This window comes from Lycium ferocissimum, chromosome 9 (genome assembly GCF_029784015.1).
Source record: "Lycium ferocissimum isolate CSIRO_LF1 chromosome 9, AGI_CSIRO_Lferr_CH_V1, whole genome shotgun sequence".
In the NCBI taxonomy this organism is placed as follows: domain Eukaryota; kingdom Viridiplantae; phylum Streptophyta; class Magnoliopsida; order Solanales; family Solanaceae; genus Lycium; species Lycium ferocissimum.
The window spans coordinates 55,378,400-55,400,681 of NC_081350.1; the positions used below are offsets into that span (position 1 = coordinate 55,378,400).

At 34.6% G+C, this 22,282-nt stretch overlaps 2 protein-coding genes across 2 annotated transcripts in view; both read left to right on the top strand.

Annotated features, from left to right (window-relative positions):
* The window catches only part of LOC132032074 (uncharacterized), a 12,148-nt gene extending 7,818 nt beyond the window's left edge, over positions 1 to 4,330 (top strand). The window contains exon 2 of the mRNA XM_059421882.1: positions 3,889 to 4,330. Coding sequence (XP_059277865.1) covers positions 3,889 to 4,330 — 442 coding nt within the window. The remainder of the gene's footprint in view (positions 1 to 3,888) is intronic.
* Positions 4,331 to 18,788: 14,458 nt separating this feature from the next.
* LOC132029386 (probable receptor-like protein kinase At1g33260) lies at positions 18,789 to 20,433 on the top strand. Its single transcript, XM_059418665.1, has one exon. The coding sequence runs from the start codon at positions 19,155 to 19,157 to the stop codon at positions 20,154 to 20,156; it is 1,002 nt and encodes a 333-aa protein (XP_059274648.1). The 5' UTR covers positions 18,789 to 19,154; the 3' UTR covers positions 20,157 to 20,433.
* The last annotated feature ends 1,849 nt before the right edge of the window (positions 20,434 to 22,282 follow it).

Here is a 22,282-nt window from a genome sequence, read left to right on the forward strand (position 1 = left end):
AATTCAAACATGTCCCAAGGGCTCAAAATGAGTTCGTTGATGCTTTAGCAACCTTGTCCTACTATGATTCAAAGACTCCGGACAAGAATTACAGGATCCTATCAAGGTGAACGTGCAAGATCTGACAAGCCTATTATTTCCATGTAGATGAAGAACCTGATGGAGAACCTTGGTACTACGACATTAAGAAGTATCTCAAGGCAGGAGACTATCCAGAAGGCATAACCACTGTTCAGAAGAGAACACTTTGAAGATTAGCAAATCACTTTTTCCTAAATGGAGAAATTCTTTATAGGAGGACTCCAAATTTAGGATTGTTAAGGTGTGTTGATGCCAAAGAGGCGGTCAAGTTGATTGAAGAAACACATGGCGGTACATGCGTCCTCATATGAATGGTTTCACTGCTAAGAAAATTCTCTGGCTATTTCGGGACGACTATGGAGACGATCGCATTCGTTTTGTGCAAAAATGTCACCAATGTCGGATTCATGGCGATTTGATTCGAGTCCCGCCCAAATAGTTAAATGTGACGAGTTCTCTTTGGCATTTGGTACTTGGGGCCGCATGGATGTCATAGGTCCTATCGAACCGGCCGTGTCAAATGGACATAGGTTTATTTTGGTAGCCATCGACTGCTTCACAAAATGGGTAGAAGCATCTTCGTACAAGTCAGTGACAAAGAAGGTGGTGGTAGACTTTTGTTATAGCCCGTATTTCGTACGTTCGAATATTTCGACATAGTCGAGGAATGTCGAGGGCAAGACCGTTTCCAAAATTATATTAATGAGCAAGTTGGTTATGAATATTATTTATGAATATTATTAATGTGAAAATATTGAGAAAGGTTAAGGGTAAAAAGGGAAGTTCGCAAAAAGGTCTCAGGTAATAATGTAAAAGCCAAGGGGCAAAATGGTAATTTCACAAAGCCTTCAAGAAGTTTCATGAAAAGAGGCAAGTTGGCAAAAAAAAAAAAAGGGAAAGAAAAGAAAAATCAAGAAAAAAAGGAGGAAAATTCTAGAAGAAGAAGAAAGGGGACATGAGGCCATACTTGAAGGACTAAGATGCAAATATGGAAAGATGACTAGTTCATCATTTTAATACAAGAGTGAAGAGAAAGAAAGAAAGAAAAAAAAAAAAAGGAGAAGGGCAAGGCTTCGGCCAAGCCAAGAAAGAAAAGAAAAAAAAGAAAAAAAAATTTCCAAGCCTCCAATTCTTGATCCAAAATTTCATTCTTCTAGTATTTATACTAATTCAAGGGTTCTCTCCAACATAACATAATTGTTAGAACAAGAAAAACAACAATTCTTGCAAGGAGCAACTTGGGTCAGGGAAGGAGATAAGTAGAAAAAGGTAAGAGATTAACCTCCTTTCCTATGTTATGGATGCTTGTGAATGATGTAGTGTGGAAGAAATTCATGGAAGTGTGAATATTTGATGTGGCCGTGTATGTATATATATGTGTAGGAGAGATGATTTAATTATTTTATGTAGTGTTTGGTTGTTGTTGTTGTGGATGTTGTGTGGATAATGAAAGTTAGGTGATTCTAGTGAAATTGTGGTGGTTGTAGAGTTGTTTTAGAAGTTGGTGTGAATTGAACATAATGATGTTGCTAGTATGCAAATTATTGAGTTGTTGTAATTGAATTTAAAAGAAGAAAATTAGGTTGTTGATGTTCTTATTGAAGATGGAAAGTTTTGGGTGATATGGTATGTTGATGGGGTTATTGGAATATTTTAAAAATTGTTTGAAGCATTCTTGAATCATGTTGAAATAATTTTGGCATAATGCTTGAATGTAGTATCATTGGTTTTGGCATGATTATATGTGATTGGCTTGGATATGAATGAGAGTTGCCGATGAATTATGGCAAGGATTATTAATGTTAGAGTGTGTCTTGATTAATTGTCGGCATTGTTGGCAAGATTTGTTGGTATTATTGTTGATAGTTTGGCCGGGTTGAATTCAACTGTTATTGATCAAAATTGACCGAGTTAGATTCTCGGGGATGATGTATTCTGATGCGATGACTAAAATTTCGTTACACTATAGGTGAATTTATTTGAAAAGTCAAGACAAGTGTGCTTAGTATGAATCTAATGGTTGCATCAATTTTCTTGAATGTAGAATAGCGGAGCTAGCTTGACAATTAAGCGTAGCTAGTTGGTCGTGAGATGTATGTTAAGGCTCATCCCTTTTCCTTCTATGGCATGTGAATCATAATGCTACATTTTATAAATGCTCCCATAACGTCCTTATTTTCAAAAAGTTAGAAGTTATGATTTCAAAGGCATGATTTTCCTTCCTAAAAATTTATGAATGTTTTCCAAAATATTCATTTTTCTCCAAAAATCCAAGTTTTACGATTTTTGAAAGTTTTTATGACCAAAACAACGACTATGATTTCGTGATGACAATGATAATGCCAGACATGAGAAAATGACTAGGACGAATATGTCAAGGATATGTTCTTACCATGAATACGACGATATGAAATGTTAAGCTACTTTTGGATAATGACTATTTTAAAAGTTTCAAAGTATATGAAACGATATGTTGTGATCCTGTTTTATGTTTCCCGTGAAGTTACTCTTCATTGATAGTCTCGCCTTATTGTCTTAGTTCCTTCAGGGTGAGGCAAAGCGCCCATGGTTATTCCATAACATCATCGGAGGTTACCGACCTTACGTCACTCCGATAGGTACATGACTTTCCTTGGGTTCTCATGCATGCTAAATATGTACATGGGGGGGGAGGGATACATGGGGATATGGGAAAGGGACACATGTTGCGCTACGGTGCGCGTTGCCACCTGGTCGGTGGCGTTATCATCCCGGTCGCGGATGCCGGACGCGGGATATATGGGTGAGCCGACGTATTTCGGCGCTATGTGGGTGAGCCGACTTGTTCGGCGCTATGACATGATATGACCGGATAAGCATGCATGGCATCCGCCCTCGCAGGCATTCATATGTACGGAGTTCTGACTTACATGATATGATCCATATGTACGAAGATTCTGACTTGACATGATATTTTCCATACGTACGGAGTTACGGCCTTACATGTGACATGTTCCATATGTACTTTCTCTCCTTACACACATGATATGTTCTATGTTTTTATATGGATATTATTCATATGTATACTTCTTACTACGTTATTTGTTCATGCCTTACATACTCGGTACATTGCTCGTCCGACGCCCCTTTTTGTGGGCGCCGGTTTCATGCCGCGCGGTACACCGACGAGTAGAAGCCGTTACGAAGACGTTCCCATGTTAGTAGACTCCATTTGTTCCGAGTCCCCGCTTTGCAGTCGGAGTATGTGTCTTTGTGCGATTCGTTCGAAGTTAGAGACTTTGCGACGAGTCGTGGGTCTAGAGTGTCGATTTTGGAAAACGGCCCCACTGGCAAACATGTTTTTATTATACATTATGTTATAAAGCCCTTACGCTTACAGACTGTGTTTAATTTGAGAAACGACAAAAAGATTTTGAAAATTTTACTATGTATTTTACTTTCATTTGATTTAAGAATCCAAAGAGAATATGTGAGTAATAAGAGTTCGCGGGTTCGCTCGGCTCCGAATATGGGGTCGGGTGCCCATCACACCCTAGTAAGATCGGGGTGTGACAACTTTGTTCGCAATAACATCATTTGTCGATTCGGAATCCACAGTCAATTATAACAGATAATGGAGCTAATCTTAATAGTGGTTTGATGCGGGAGATATGCGAAACATTTAAGATTACTCACCGCAATTCCACCCCATACCGACCTCAGATGAATGGAGCAGTTGAAGCAGCCAACAAAAACATCAAGAGAATATTGCGGAAGATGATTGATAATTACAGACATTGGCACGAAAAATTGCCATTGGCCCTTTAGGACTTCAACTGGGGCAACACCTTACCTTTTGGTCTATGGAACAGAGGCTGTGTTACCTGCAGAGGTAGAGATACCATCCTTAAGGATTATCCAAGAAGCTGAGTTGAGTGATGCCAAGTGGATACAAAATCGATATGAACAATTGATGCTCATTGACGAAAAGAGGATGAATGCAGTTTGTCATGGACAACTTTATCAGAACAGAATGGCCAAAGCTTTCAACAAGAAGGTAAGACCGAGACAATTCAAACCAGGGAAATTGGTGTTGAAGCGCATATTCCCACACCAAAATGAAGCTAAGGGAAAATTTGCACCTAACTGGCAAGGGCCTTACATGGTTCACCGAGTACTGACTGGAGGAGCACTAATTCTAGCAGAAATGGATGGCGAAGTGTGGCCGAAAGCTATCAATGCAGATGCCGTCAAGAAATACTACATTTAGGAGCTTTTCGTTTATTTTATATGTAATATCTTGTAATGTCTTTCTATGTAATGAAAACTACGTTCCCTCGGTGGGATACGTAAGAAACCTATATCGGGTTTGGTCTTTTTAAGATAGAAATTTCTAAACAAAAAAAAAAAAAAAAAATTCCATTTGTGTGTAATATGAACTACGCCTGACCTGATTCCCATGGTGGGATACGTAGGCGGCCTACATAGGCTTCGGTCACATTATTAGAAAATTTTAATTTTGTTTCGCCTTGTATGTTTTGAACTACGCTTGACCTGATTCCCTTGGTGGGATACGTAGGCAGCCTATATAAGGCTCGGTCTCGTCATGTTAAAAGTTCAATATCCTCCTATGCCAGAAACTGGGATAATTTTTAAGGGCATCATTGCAAAATGACATCGAGAGACATGAAAGAGTATATGGTCAACAGAGTCATCAGACAAAGGAAAGATTTTGGAGAAAGGACGTTCGCTTTGTTTCACAACGTGTCATGGTTCAAAGTTCGGCAGAAATTATTTATCACTATATACATATTTACCATAAATTCATGCATATTTCCTTTTGAAATAATATGATTTTTAATCAAATAGTTTTATTAATTGGCCAAGACTTAGAAATAGGCGGAGGTTACAAGTCCAGACAAAGTTGGAAGCACGAAGCATCAAGAACTAGATCTTCAAAGTCAACACGAATCAACCTCCCCCGAAACTTACAAATTTTCTTTGAGTGCAGGTTTTCAAATTGCGGAAGCTGAAAATATGTAATGTTTACAGCCTTGCAAGGACTATGTGTCGAACGGTTTGAGTTTTCTTATAACATTTAGGAGAAATTATGCCTCTCAAGTGTCAATAATTCTCGAAATTCACGATAAATTAATGCTTAAGTCTTACAAAGATTTTCAAATGTATCGATGCACAAATATTTTCTACTGCTTTCAAATGCTCCGCATAAATGCTTTCAAATGCACTGCACATGCACTACTGCTTTCAAATGCTCTGCATAAATGCTTTCAAACGCACTGCACATGCATCGCACTACTACTTTCAAATGCTCTGCATAAATGCTTTCAAATGCACTGCACATGCATTGCACCACTGCTTTCAAATGCTCTGCATAAATGCTTTCAAATGCACTGCACATGTATTGCAATACTGCTTTCAAATGCACTGCACATGCATTGCATAACTGCTTTCAAAAATGCTTTGCATGCCTGGTTTAAGAAACACTGCACACGCACTGCACAAATGCTTTCAACCGCTTCGCGTAAATGCTTTCAACCGCTTCGCGTAAATGCTTTCAAACGCACATGCACCGCACAAATGTTTTAAAATTCACTGCATAAATGCTTTACACCATGAGTCATGCTGGTTTGAAAAACCTCATTTTCATCAATCATTGGGTTTTAAAGAAAACCTCATTATGCCGGCTTAGAAAGCCTCGTTTTCATAAATCATTTGGCTTAAATAGCCTCATCTTCATACCTGGTTTAAAGCCTCATTTTCATTAACCATCGCCAAAGGCATCATTCTCATGAATCATCGGCCTAAAACCTCATTTGCATTAGCCTTATCTAAGGCCATTTTACGTCGCTTTACTTTCGATATTTATTTACTAATTATTTTATCTAGTTAAGTTTCGCAGGAGCTTTAGCGCAACGTGAAACTATTTCTTCGGCAGTGAACTGGGGAAATTTGTTGGGAAGGGTAATCATACTTCCCGACAAAGGTCAAAGGTCTACCTCGAACGCTCATCTCTATCTCCAAATATTCCGCTTACATCCATAATCCGATCATCGAGTTCACACGTATTCATATTTCAGAATTCTCAAGTTCGACATATTTCCTCAATCATAATACCCAGTGTCATTATAATTCGACACTGGGACAATATTTTTCAAAGATTCGCCCCAATCGTGACTCGTTATTCGCAGTTGTCGTAGCTACCCAGAACTACACCTGGCCTGATTCTCGTGCAACCCGAGATATGTAGGCAACTCGGAGACCGGAGTTCGGCCGCAATTCTCTCAAATTTTCTTTACCCTTATAGTCTCCCAAATTCTTTTAGTCGGGACAAAATAGGCTACTAAGTCAACGTCTTTGCCCGAAAATTCTTTCATCATTACCGGTCAAAAAGAGGGACAAGTTATTGACACCCAATTTTGTCCCGCCTTTCTTCCAAAAATTTTATTTGCGCTTCTAATATTTTGACAACTTAAGAATAGTTATTTATACTTTACTACAAATTATTAGCTTCCTATTAATATCGTCGTTTTTCATTATCCTACTATAGTCATTAGCTATTATCATTTTTTTTACCGTTATTACTATTACTATTATTATTATTATTATTATTATTATTATTATTATTATTATTATTATTATTATATTGCATCACTTAATATCGTAATTGCCATGATCGTTTTTAACATCTTACGCATCGCGTTTATTTTATATATTTAGACGATAGCATTTGCTTACTTTTAAACTTTAAAAAAAAAAAAAAATGTTATCGCGTGGCTATTGCGATATCGTATAATTTTATTTGAGTGCTAATAAATATATTTTTATATTAGGTAATACTTTAGCACGCGTTAATATATAAATACCTAAAGAGTGTCTTTCATTTTAATTTAGAGGCCCAAATAAATATAAGGAAGAAAGCATATTAAGTCCAAGATAAAAGACTTCATACTGGCCCAATTTGTATAAAAATCTGATCTCTAATTTGGCCCAAAATAAAGCAGAAATTCATCCATCTCAACATGGCCCTAAAGTTTCAGCCCATTCATCTCCAAATAACCCTAAACATTTGCAAGAGCAGCCGCACACGTCCTTGTCTTGTCTCTTTCCTTTTCAAGCAACGCTTTAATGTCATCAGCCATGGCAGAGCATGGGTTTTCCATTTTCGAGTAAGACTCAAGGCTATAACATCCCCTCATCTCTCTTCTTTAATGGGGTCAACACAAAAAACCAAAATACTTTTCAAATTTTCTGAGAAAAGATCAACCTTCAGAGATCGAATTTTGACTTCCAACGACTCTTGATTTTCGTTTTGGAGCCAAAAATTTGAAATCCGAAAACCCTAGCTCACAGCTATAAATAGGAGTTTCTAGCATTCATTTGGGGAGGTTGAAAAAAAAAACTGGCCACGACTTCTCATCCTCAAAATAACAGCCGCGTTCCATTCGAAATTACTATATTTTCACCCCTATGTTCGAAATTTTGGTTTAATCTAAGCGTGACCATATTCGTCGTCTTTTGAGCGTGAATCCGCGACCCAAAGCCCTAGTTCACTGCACTTAAAAAAGGTCAGTGCAATCCCTTCCTTCTATTTTTTTTTTAGTTCGCTTCGATTTTTGATGCGTATTTGGATTCCTTGTTTGTATGTTTACAGTACTTTTAGTTTCGAGTTGGTGCTGTGTTAAAATTTGTTTGTCCGATGTCGTAAAATAGGAAGTTATGTCCGATGTCGTAAAATAGAAAGTTACATTTGTCTTTTGATAATGGTTGGCGCTTATTAGTATACTCAGTGCTTTTATTCGAAAATGTGGCTTAAAGGTCTCTGTTTCGCTGTTTGTGGAAAGCATGAGAAATTTCTTTTCTTTCCGATTTTAAAAATAATCTGTTATATGCGTCTGCTGTCCATATTCGGACGTACATCAGTAATAATCGTGATTTTGATTTCGCCATTTAGATATAACGGAAGTATCAACGCGGTTTCATACTTCAATGTAATGTAAAATGTATATGTCTTTAAATACTTTGATTAAGCTTACAAGTCTTTTAAGATGGAAAGCGCATTTATTTCTCCTTTGACATATCGTGTTGAGTGTGCGTGTGTGTCTATATATGTATAAGATTACTAAAGCTATTTCCATCCCTTTTTGCTTATTCACCTATTTTGAATTTTATGTGAGAAATGAATATAAGCAGCGTTTTAGTTAAACATGGTTTATATGCTAGTTCAATTAAGTTTTGAGTATATCAGTCCCTAGTGCTGCACTTTGGGTTTGCTACACCTGTGGTTGAAACTGCTACGATATTTGGCATATGGTGCTGTCCTTTTGAGAATGTCTGCAACACTTAAATTTAAGCAGTGTTGCCAGTATTGCTTATTGAGGGGTTCCCCCTTTTGAACTGCTATATATGATTTGATCTGCTCACCTTTCTGTTATTATGGCCATATTGCTGCACTTCTTTGAATCAACTTGTGGCTACATTCTGGTCAAATGTTGTTGCACTTTGGAGCATATTTGATGCCCATTACTGCTGCATTTTTTTTTAGCTCAACTGCTGCTGTTGTTTGGTAAACATGCTATATGTACTGTATAGCTTGTTTGGAACAAATGCTATCATCTCTGCTACTTTGCTGAAAAATGAATAGGTCGCTTGATATACCTGGTGAAAATATCACTGATTTGCCTCTATTTTCAGTTCAACGTAGAATTACGTGATTAGTTTAGTTTAGTTTAATTTAAGCATTAATGTTGTTAGGTTATTGATCTTGCAGTCCATTATTTAATAGTGTTGTTAACTGCCAGTAGACTAATATAAGAAGGTGTAGTGATTTTCTTCATTTATCACTAGTTAGAGTAATCTAGTTAGAGGATGAATAGGGCTCTGCTATGTTTCTGGTAAGAGTTTTGAGATTCACAACTCCGCAGCTTCTTCCCTTCCTTGAAACTGATTCCAAAATGTGAAGGAAGCATTACCTATTGAGACTTAGCTAAAATAAACTTCAAATATGTTCAACCTTAATGAGCGTTGTTCTTGTTTCACATGATTTTTCTATTGAAAGCTAGGGTATTCTCGCCATTTTTTTGAATGTTGGGATATGCCTAAAAATACCATTTCTTGCTCTTATTTAGCTAAGGTTCCAGTGTTGAAGAAAACAAGCTGTGTCTAGATGTATCCTGACCTTTTCTCTTTGTTGATAATTTTTCAAGACATCTTGATTAATTGGAATGTGACCAAGAAGTAGTTTGTGTTAAAGATAAATGTGTTTTGAATATGATTAAGTTTAGCCCCTCATATGTTTTAAGAATTTCCAAACTACTTAAAACTTGGTTTTTCTAAAAAAAAAGGGGAAAAGTGTTTCTTTAGTTTCAAAGATCTGGTTGTCCTCTCCTAAGGGTATTTGTTTAGTCTAGATCCTCTTTTGAAATACGTATGTAAATCCTCTTCCTCTCTTCTTTCATTTTTTTAGTCCTGCGGTCATGTTTGTTTTGATAGTTTATTTATTTGGTTTTGTATGTTGATTGTTTATGTGCATTAGGAATAGTTAATGTTCCTATCGTTTCTAATTTGATCATGTTTGAGTTATCTAGCTAAATCAGATTTCCTTTATCGCCGTGTGAAAGTATGAGGTTTGCTATTGGTATATTTTCGTGTTACCTCCTTTAGTCTATTATAAATACCATGGTTAACTATGAGTATAGTTCAGACAGTATCGCATGCCTTGTTTCATGACTTTAAGAAGTTAAAAGTTCGAATACTTGTCCTCTTTAAATTGAAATGACAGTTGAGTTAAGGTTAAAACCTAGTCTTTAAAATGATTTATATAACACTCCTTTGAACACTCTGAATTTTAATTTGTGCTTGCAATTAAGTTTCGTGTTTGCTTCTCTTTGCAATTTGCATTTTGTTGGACGCTGCTGGTTATTCTCTTTAAGAATTTGTCTTTGTCTATTTATTTTTCTTATTGAATCTGCTTATTTCCTAATCCTTTATATTTTCTTCTTGTTTCATGACTTTAAGAAGTTAAAAGTTTGAATACTTGTCCTCTTTAAATTGAAATGACAGTTGAGTTAAGGTTAAAACCTAGTCTTTAAAATGATTTATATAACACTCCTTTGAACACTCTGAATTTTAATTTGTGCTTGCAATTAAGTTTCGTGTTTGCTTCTCTTTGCAATTTGCATTTTGTTGGACGCTGCTGGTTATTCTTTTTAAGAATTTGTCTTTGTCTATTTATTTTCCTTATTGAATCTGCTTATTTCCTAATCCTTTATATTTTCTTCTCTTTGTTTTCATGACATATGGGAGCATTCTTGAGTCTTGCAATGAGACTCGACATCGCTGCTAGGCCCGAGACTTGTATTTGTATCTCCAGTAGCATCTCTCATCCTCTGAAAAATGCACTTGAACGGAATGCCAAAAGAGAGGGGAGAAATAGCAGATATTCTCTCCTATCGTATCGATTGAGTTTTGCTTCATGATCTGCTAATATTTTTCTCTGTTCCTTTCATAGATATGGTTAAATTAAGAGGACTCTAAGTAGTTAATTTTATGGGGGTTAGTTTATAGATAACGGATATATAGAGTTCTAGTATGTTTTTTTTTGGAATAACGTATTTAAAGGTTTAGTAATTTAGTCTATTCTCTTCAGTTCGAGATTTTTAAGTCAGTTCGAGATTTTTAAGTCATTCTTCTACAAGGTTAAAAAATGGAGTTTACCTCTAATCCTGCCTCAGATCAGTAGCTAAATTTGCTAATTCAATTACATCAAGTGAAGCATGGAGTCTAATAACGTATTTCTTTTAAAAAAATAATAAATAAAAAAAGAGAAATAAAAAATAAAACGAGTCTTTTGAAAGCTAAAAGATCATCTTTGCTTTATTTCTTTAAATAAAAAATAGTATGTTTTTATTTTTTTTATTTTTTTTTGTATGTTCTCAAAATTTATTTCTAAAAGTTCAAACCTCTGTCTAAAAACAATTTTCTAAACATATAAGACAAGATTTCCTATAATACCTCATCATTTCATTTGAGACTTAATTAATCAATAACTTTTGTTTAATTATGATATCCACTTACGCCTTTCTATTCATTAAATTTGGCTAGTATACTAAGTACTAAACCCATTGTGTTATCAAACGCAAATCTTTTATTTAATCACCTAATTACTTAAGATGAAATATTTTTTCTCATATTACCTATAAATAGTAAAAATATTATTTTGTCATAATTCCTTATATTAACCTAAGTTTGGTCGGTAACCGTATTTAGCGGATTCTAATGGATGCCTAAGACCTTCCTGTTAGGATATTTAGAACCCTTACCTAGAATTCATTAGGTTAGTAAGACCTTTAAGATTAGAGTTTATTTTAGGCATTTACTTAGTTAAAATAGGTGTCCTAATTCACCGTTAAAATAATAGGTGGCGACTCCTTAAGTTAAATAATTAGGAATCACCAATATGTTGTACTCCGCTTTGACCCGGTTAAAATAGGGTATAACACATAGTAATAAGAATAAAATAAAGACTTCTAAACCCTATAGAAGTTCTTACTACACGTAAATTTCCTAATTTGATTTTTCTGGTGTTTCTTTTACAATGTTGTTATGTTATATAGTGTATATAAGGAAGGATACTAGAAAAATAATTAAACGTTTATTCCTAAATATTAGGTGAATAGTTAAATGACTATTTTATCTAATGTGAAATCAAATTTTAAAGGGTAGAAAAAGGCTAATGTCGTCAAATTCTTTGCGATGGAAGATAATGATACAAATAATATGTATAAAATTTGTAAATAAGTCAATTTTAAATTGATAATCGTATATGAGACGTAACAAAAGTCACAACAACCTTTCAATTTGCAATTGCCTATCAAGAGTACACAATCAACCGAACTTCAAGAATAAACTAAGGGCCTGTTTGGAAAGCCACCTGGTAATTGGAATTGGTGTACTTACTAGGGTAGTAATTACACGGCCTAGTAATTACACGGTAGGTAATTACAATGACACATTTGTTTGTCATAACGTAATTACAAAATAATTACAAGCATTCCGTTTGGTTGCACAAGTGTAATTACACGTTTAGTTTAATTTAAAAATAAAATTTAATTATAAAAAAATTAAAAAAAATATTTTCCTTTATAAATAATATTAAATTAGTTATTGAATAACACATTGTTTCTTGAAAATATATTAATCAATAATCATATATTTGTAACTAATATTGTAAAAAATAATTGATATGTATTTGTGAGAACATCATGGATTGAATGTTTAACAAACAAAAAAAATATTTATAAATATAATGCCATAACATTATTCAGATGTTTGACACAAAAAATCCATCAAATGTAAGTGAAAAATAAACAACATGCAATGTAAAAGCAAATAACTTAAAATTGAAAATATAACCTAAATTCAAAATTCAAAATCCAAAAGAAAAAATTTAACATAATACACAAAGTTTAACATTACATAAGTAAGTAATTCAAAAGAAAGGAAAAATATAAGTCTATAACCTCATTCACAATGAAATTTTACTTTAATAACGTCACTCGTTAGATGTCAAGTTTGTTAATGGCTCATTATTTTCAATATTAAGAGGTGTAGTTTCAAAAATTAGAATAATAACACGGTTATGCTAAATGAATAAAAAAAAATAAAAAATAAGAGCAATTACATGGAACCATAAGAAGTAAAGGTTGGGAATGAGAAGAAAGGAAATGAAAAATAAATAATATAAAAAGAAAAATACATTTTAAAAAATAAAAATAATAAAAAAGTAAAAAATTAAAAATAAATTAAAATAATAGAAATTAAAAATAAAAAGAAATTAAAATAAACAAAAAAAGAAACAAACTAAAAAGTAACTCTATAATTACAGGGTGTAATTACACCCAATTCTCAACCCCAACTTGAGAATTGGAGAGTGTAATTACACCCTCTCAATTACACCCAATTCCCACCTACCTGGTCAAACAACAAAAGCAAACCGTGTAATTACACCCAATTACACTCAATTCCAATTACCTGGTTGGCTTTCCAAACCTGGCCCTAAAGGTATAAAAAATTTACCTTGAAACAAGAAAATTTGCCTCCGTAAACCTAAAGTGATATTAGTTGCTGAATCCTAGATCTAACTTTTCTTCTTTGTAGCTAAGACAATTATGGTAAAAGAGATCTAACTTTTCTTCTTTGTAGCTAAGACAATTATGGTAAAAGAGTCTTAAAGTGATACTGTAAACCTAAACAAAGACACAACGTAAGTAACAGGAGTATTATAAAAGAATCTAAACGTGAAGTGAATCCTAAACCTAAATAAACAAACTAAAGTCGTATTCAACAAAAAAGTGATAACTAACGACAATTTTTTGTACTTTTCAAAAAAATAATATATATATATATATATATATTATTGGTGTTTATAATTACTGTTTTATCCAATAATATAGAGAAAATAAAAACATTTAGTGAATATTGTGATTGGATTAAAATAGTTGAACTCACCTTAGAATTTTCAAGAAAATAAAAGAATGTCCCTGAAAAAATTGTAAGAGACGATGCTGACATTAATTCATGTTGTTGTTCTGGACTATTATCTTTAAATTGCTAAAGGTGTCCTTAATAATATTTGCGTTCCCCTTTGTTCCTGCAATTCCAATTTAATTACAATATGATTAATTGCAGATAAGAATATTTAATATCTTTATTCATCAGAAGAATTTAATTAATTAGGTACTCATCACTCTACATTTCACAAAGACACGATTTATACCAAATAAATATATCAAATAGATCTAATGAATTAGGTACTCATACTCTAAATTGCACAAACACACGATTTATATCGAATAAATATATCAAATATCGTATAGGAGCGGGATGGATGAAATGGAAGCTCGCATCGGGGGTGTTGGGCGATAAGAAGGTGCCGCCTATGCTTAAGGGAAAGTTCTACAAAGTGGTGGTTAGACCGACTATGTTGTACGGGACGGAATGCTGGCCAGTGAAGAAAGCTCATGTCCAGAAAATGAAGGTAGCAGAGATGCGGATGCTGAGATGGATGTGCGGTCATACCAGGAGAGATAGGATTCGGAATGAAGTGATTCGGGACAAGGTGGGTGTGGCCCCAGTGTTGGATAAGATGCGGGAAGGGAGGTTGAGATGGTTCGGCCATGTGCAGCGGAGATGCGTTGATGCGGAAGTGAGGAGGTGTGAGAGGCTGGCAGTGGTGGGCCCGAAGAGAGGGAGGGGTACGCCAAATAAGGCCTAGGGAGAGGTGATTCAGCAGGATATGACGCTACTTCAGCTTACGGAGGACATGATCGGTGATAGGAGGGTGTGGAGGTCGAGTATCGGGGGGTAGAGGTCTAGAGGGGGCCGCGAGGAGTTCTTTTCTGCATTAGGAGTTTTATTATCTTTGTTCACTCGCTTATTTTTTTACATCTCTCATATAGCTTGCTTGTTTTTCTCTTTCTTTCTTTAACGTCATTTATCTTATTATATGTTGCTATTATTGCCTATTATTATTGTTGTCTTGGCACCTTTTCTTAAGCCGGGAGTCATCGGAAACAACCTTCCTACCTCCCAAGCGTAGGGGTAGATCTCAGATACACTTTACTCCTCCCCGTACCCCACCATGTGAATACACTGGGTGTGTTGTTGTTGTTATAGTTTGGTCTCAAACATTGGATTAAATCAACTGAATTGAATAACAAACTACACTCAAACATACATCTTACGAATTATACACACATCATCCAACTAAATAAAAGTCGCGTGTTTCCACTAATAAGCAAGATATATAGAAAATAAAAGCATTTAATGTCCACTAATAAGCAAGATATATAGAAAATAAAAGCATTTAATGAGTACTGCGATTAGATTCGTCATAGTTGAACTCACCTTAGAATTTTTAAGAAAATAAAAGAAGGTAAAGTCTTCAATTAAGAATCAATATTATTCCCAATGGTAGAATCTTTGCGTGAGCAAATTCATGGCTTTAGCAATATTCGCAATAACAATTTTTTTCTAACTCATCAACACCTAGTAGAACCATATAATAATTTGCTTCCTTTGAATCTTGCATATAATGCTAGCTTTTCATGAGTTCGTCTAAACCATAAATATTGAAAGTACGATGACAACTAATTGTGACTCTAGTTTGTTTAGCATTAGGACTTTTATGAAACAAACCCTAGCTTATTCTTAAACAAAAAAGGAATGAAGTGTGCAAAGCAGAACTTCTAAGCCTAAAAGGAAGGTAATTTTTTTTTTTTTTTTTTTAAATCAAAGTTCCATTGTATTGATGGAGGAGTTAGGCAAGACTCCAACCTGTTCATTCCAAAAAGGATAATTACACGGAGGAGAACATAAACCTTAGCCTCACTTAGATGATGTAGATTGAACGAATTCAATCTAATAGCTATCGGCCTAGAGTACATGTACAAAAGATTGAGGGACTCCACCCTATACAAAGCTGAGTTTTTTGGAATGAAAACTACTACTACATACAGATATGCAGCTACTGGCAATAGACCGAAATGATCAGGTGATACCATCATTGATGCAAAAGTGGTTCTTCTTTGGTCTAAACCTGAAGTTAGGCATATATCTTGATCAAATTTCAAAGAATCTCTAACCCGATTAGGAAGGGAAACAACTTCATTGAAGATAGTAAGAAATTTGTTATGTACTCCTAGATTGGCCAAGTGATCAGCAATGCAATTGCCCTCTCTAAAAATATGTACAAAAAAAAACATTTCTGGAATTTGAGACCTCCCATAAAAGGAAGGTAAATTGATCACTTTTTTTAGGAAAAAGAAAACTGCTGTAAGAATTTGCAATTATGTAGTATATACGGAGATTTAGTTGTGATTTATTAGATTTGATATTCCTAAAATTTTAGGGGTTCTTTTAATACAAATAGATTGTAACAAAAAATTAAATAATAATTGAGGAAAAATAGTAAATGACAATTTTGTCTATTACTAGTCTCTACGAACGTACGCTGTAAGTTATTCCCATCAATTATCACAACAACAAAAAAATGTTAAGTGATATTACTTGTAATTACATTATATAATTGTTTTATGAGATACAAAAATGTTATTAGGCACTAATTTTAATAGCGAAGTAAAAGATGTTATTAGAAAATGTAACATTTTTCAATTTTATAATAACACTAACTTTTCAAGTTATCCCACTGTAATTATTAATGATAGGAATCCTCATGGCACACCTTCGTTATCCAGAATCCTTATGTTGGCTGAATGTCCATTAACTAATTTAAGTCCAAAACGAATTCTATTTCACCAAATTTATTTTAAATTAGTTTGAATTTAAAGTTCTAGATTGAGTAATATTTAAATCTTAATTCTTTTACATGTTTATCCAATATATAGGAGTTTGTTGTCTTGCAGGATTAAACTTTGATATTATATCTTGCTGCATGCAACTTGCAGCAAACAGAAAACGGTACTATTAGTTGACTTTGATCTTAATTACAATTTTATCCGATATAAAATTATTTTTAAAGAGTATAAAAGTCGGTCATTATTTAAATGGGATTTTGGTCAACCTACATTTATATTCATGCTTCTAAATAGTATACATAGAGTTTTGAAGGGGCAAAAAAGTTCTAATCAAAGATTTCTAAGGCCCTTCGTACATTTAATATAGTATAGATTATTATGTTAATTAGTTATTATTAGGGCTCATATAGTAAATTTGTTATTTTATTTTTGGCTCCTTAATAGGCGTGTCAAATCAATACATGACAATTAAAAGTGGACGGAGGGACCAGAGGTGTATGTAGCATAATGGTTGGGGGTTCAATTGAACCCCTAAGTTTTAACGCGGAGTATAAATTTATGTGTGAAAACCTGCTAAAATTGTAATAAATAGTAGATATGAACCCATAACTTTAAAAATATAGTGGATTCAGTGTTAATAATCTTAAAATTAAACCTATAAAATTCAAATTCTGAATCCGCCTCTGAGAGGGAATATCTTTTTCTATAAGAATAGTTACTTTCACATGTTGCTCGACTAATTCACCGGCAATTCAACTATTTGGACCGTAACTAGACTCGTTGACGGGTACCCGCTATCTTCAATTAGTACAGGTAACGCATAATTCTGATCAAACTTACTTAGTATGTTTTCTCATTTATGTTCAGGGGCGGATCTACTTGGGGGCCAGGGTGTTCACCCGAACACCCTCGGCAAAAAATTACAGTGTATATATAGGGTAAATTTTCTGTGTTTATGTGCATATATTAACTTTTGAACACCCTCGGTAAAAAATTAGAGTGTATATTTAATTATTATTTTTTTCGAACACTCTGAATGAAAATTCTGGATCCGCCATTGTTTATGTTGGAATTTAGTCTGTAATTTTTAAAGATGTTTTCCATGTCATGATGGCTAGGCCACCTTTTTAAATGAAGTTTTAGTTCACTATTCTCCTTTGGTTTCGTTTCATCCAGAACATGAAAGGAAGAGAAAAGAAGAAGGAAAGATGTTAAATGAATTCAATGGATATGATTTTTTGCTCGCTTGTACAACACCTAACTCAACATCCCCACATCGTGCAATATATGTTTTGTCAGGAATTCTCTGAGGCAATTTTGATATGTTTGGTGCCTCAATCATCAAAATTAGAAAACAAAAAATTGAAAAAATAATAGATTGAAGAACAAGCATTTCATATTTGTACCAAAAAAAAAAAAAAAAAAAAAAAAAAAAAAAAAAAAAAGAAAAATCAAGAAACCAATATAGATGCTATGAACCTAATGCCCATAACACACGAGGAAATACAAGAGGGGCCCTTTGTGTGGCAAAGATCAATGAGGAAGACTAAGTTGACTACAGGAAGCTTCTCATCTCTTACGTGCCCTGCTCTCATAACGTATTTGGATTTATTACTTACCCACAAATTATATACTATTTACAAACTAAATATTTTCATTAGTTAATAGCCCTTAAATTAACACTATCTGGTTCTTGAACGACAACAATCGATAATTCAAATCATTAAAGCTATTCATATTTTAGATTATGATTTCATGTTTTTAACCAAGGTCTCAGTTTGTCGGTGTTCTCTAATCCGTTCCCAAATATATAGTTAGTCCTTTTCTACATGTAAAAGGGTATATACTTTTTACATGTCTATTTGCCATTGACATAACATGATGTAGGGCAGGATACAAATTAAATGGTTTGGTACAAGGTAGATTGTGAAATTTTTTACGTGTTTTTAAGGTTATGTGCGTTAGTTTTTCTTTTTCCAAACTTTACAATCAATATGATATTTTAAACTTCTTACAGTCAAATTAACGTTTTAATCGTGCTCAGTCAAAACTATGGTATGATTGGATACACTGGGAGTATAACGTTTGCTTTTTCTTTTAAGCAAATCCTAACTTTTGCTTTTCCATATTTCTCTTCATGAATATATAAACTTGATACACTTTATTAAACTAATCATTTTCCTACTACGTTGAATTTTAATCATTAGTGATAGTATTTAGGAGCACAATTTTTTTCTCCTTAGATAGATCCCTGGTTTTGGGTTGCACTATGCACTTCAATCTGATGGAATAGAAATAGTCAGTTTGTCTGTGGGTAGTGCATCCACTTTTTGGTTGAGTCCATGCTCTTTCCCTTGTAATTTTTGTGTGTGGGGTTTTCACCTCCTTCCCGTAGCTTCAGAATTACCTACTACTTTGATCCACCGTCAGTGTCCCTTTATATATATATATATATACCACACGTACGGCAGTGCATAGCATTCATAAGACTAACATCTTTCTTAAAACACACCCACAACAACTTAGTCATTCACCACAGAGTTTCCATTAATTGTACGTAACTAGTCCTGCCATTTTTTTGTTTTTGTTATAACTATCCGGTTTTCATAGACAGCCTGACTAATTTGGATTCTCGCTAGGCACTCCCTACTAACAAAATCTTCATTCTCAGACTTAAAGTCAAGACTTCTGGTTAAAGGGTGAGATACTCTAACCATCCTGCCAAAGACGTTGGTACTCTGCCTCGTTCTTGTGTCCATTATGGCTTTCCTTCGTTGCTTTGGATACAACCTAAGGCAAGCTGGAGTTGCTGATGTCCGTGTTTATGTGGAAGGCGATAAAGATGATGAATTGAAGAAATATACAAGCGATGAGTTGAAGAAATTCACCATGAATTTCTCAAATACCAATTTAATTGCATGTGGAGGATTTAGCAGAGTCTATTTAGCTAAGTTCCCTGATTCAACTCTCAGAGCTGTCAAGATCATGGACCGCAGCAGCGAGCGTCTCAACAGAATCTACAAGCAGGAATTGGACATCTTGCTTCAAATCCAACACGACAACATAGTCAAGCTTCTTGATCATTGTGAAGACGAAGAATTCGGGAACATGCTGGTAGTTGAGTATGTTCCAAATGGGACTTTGCAGGACAAACTCCATGGAAACAGAGGCATAATTCCTTGGAGAAACCGAATGGCAGCGGCATTTCAACTTGCTCAAGCCATTGAGTATCTCCATGAAAAATGTCCTCTACAAATTGTCCATGGTGATATAAAATCCTCTAATATATTGCTCGATACGCAATTAAATTGCAAGCTTTGTGATTTCGGGTCAGCGAAAATGGGATTTTCTTCTTCCATTTTGCCACCAACAAATCGGGTGATGATGCTCGGTTCTCCTGGTTATACGGATCCTCACTACTTGACAACTGGCATTGCCTCCAGGAAGAATGACATATTTAGCTTTGGAATCATTATATTAGAACTCATTTCAGGGGTTGAAGCGTTTTCCTCAGATAGTGGGGAGAGACTAATATCGAAAGCTGCTCCTATTTTAAAAAATGTGTCTAAGGTAGCGGGAATGGTGGATCCACGCCTGGATAGGAATTACGATTTGGAGGAAGCTAAGGCCATGGCGACACTTGCAGCGTCGTGCCTAAGTGATTTTCCCGATCTCAGACCATCTGCTTCTGAAATCTTGGAGACTATGAGAAGTAGAATATCTTCCATTACCTTTCTCTTTTCAGTTGATAAAAAGGTTTAAGTATTCCTCAGTAGAGTTTATCAAAAAGGATGAATTACAATTCACAACAATGTTTCTGTGTGAATAGGTGAGGTTCATGTAAATTTGTATAGGGATCAGCCACAATTGAAAGATATCATAGTTAGGCAAAGAATTAGTTCAAGAAACTCCTTACAAATCGAGAGTTGAAAGCTTGAATTGTGAATTGTCAGGTTTTACTAATTTTCTGTCATTTTTGGGTTTCACAAATGTAATCAATTACTACATTAAATTTGCTAGAATAACAAGCATACAGAGATCACCAAGCTATCAGTTTAGCACTTTTCTACTGGAGTTAGAAATCACTCTTCTTTCTGATTTTTATGCTTTGCATAGACGTGAAGAGGACTTCTGAAAAATAAAACATAGAATTAGCTTACTTAGTGAGGGTGACACCAACACTAGATTTTTTCACACCTTAACACTTAATAGTAGAAAAAAGAAACATGATCTTATCTTTATTACATGATGAGGATATCAAGAATCCCATCCTCTCGTATTTCAATGAGCATTACACCTCACAATGCTCCCCTCTTAATCTTCAAAGCATTATAACTCACCTCATACTCTCTGCATCAGTGAGCAATCTATCCTAGATGTACTGTAGAGAACCAGTGAGATCAAACAAACCATTACAGTGGTTTGCATCCCCTCTTCTACAAAAAGTACTGGCTTTTTATGGAAAATCCAATAGCTTAATTTTGTAAATTTGTTTTTGATTCTCATAGAATAATCCCTGTATTCTCATAGAATACAACCTTATTATGCCTCATTCCTAAATGCTATCATTCTGAAAAAATATAGTCCCTCTTTAATATCCTGTATGAGATAGTTGCCATGATCATGTTAATAGCATTAAACCTTTTCTGCTTGGATTATTGAACCTAGTCAAACCAGTTTCCTGGCCAATAAAAGAGCCAGCTCGGATATTTATATCCAGGAATACATTAGTCATTTCAACTAGACTAGTTCACTAGTAGCTAGCTAGACTAATTATTCAATATTTAGATGTTGAGAAAGGAAATAGTCTAAGGGTGTTTGATATGAAAGGAAAATGTTTTTCAACAAAATGTTTTCTCAGGAAAATAAGTGGCTTTTCTATTCATTTTCTTGTGTTCGATATGCAAATTAGAAAATGTCATTTTAAGAGCATTTGCATATACTCAAAACAAAATCACTATCAAGTTTTTGAATAAGGAGTGCAACTTTTGGTGGTGGGGAGTACAGGTTTGGAGCACGGGCGGACCTATATGGTGGGATGGGGGGACACGTGTCCCCCTTAACTTCGGGAAAAACTCTATATATATGTGTATATACCTTGAAAAACTACAATATATTTTAAGAGGACCCTTCAAATATATCTGTTGAAGTGGGTCAGTTGGTCAGCATGCCCCTTAGCTCCTTGAACGTAAGCGCGCGACCCAAGTTCGAGTCCAGACTAGAACATTTTTTTAAGCTGACAGTTTTTTTTTTATTTTTTTATTTTTTTATTTATAAAAGGAATAAAACGTGTTTTTTTTAAGCTGACAGTTTTTTTATTTTTTTATTTATTTATTTATTTATAAAAGGAATAAAACGTGTTGCTGGTAGGTTTCGAACAGGGAACCTAACCTGTATAACTTGACACCAAACCACCAGGCTAGCGAGCGAGCTCTAAACAATTATACCATTTAATTTATATTTATTTTACATCAGTTCTATGGGTGTAACAAAGTTTTCAAATGATGCGATGTTGCAGGGCATTGTGATTAGAGACGGACTCAGGATTTGAAGTTGATGCTTCAACTAACGTGCATCTTCCTTTGATGATGCCTCCATCATCTTAAAATCCTGGGTCCGCGTCTGGTTGGGAGGTGGGTTGGGTTGGGTGGTGAAAAAAAAAAAAAAAAACACTTTTAAAAAACTTTTTTAAAAATGAAAATTATATTTTGTTGGAGGGTGGTGAGGGGGTTGGGTGGTGTAAAAAACCAAAAAAAAAAAAAAAAAAAAAATTTAAATGATAATTATTTTTTTGGGGCGTGGCAGGGTGGGGTGTGGTTTGGGGTGGTGGGTGGAGTGGGATGGTGGGGAGGGAGGGGTGGCATGGGTTTGGGTTTTTGGTGTGGGGT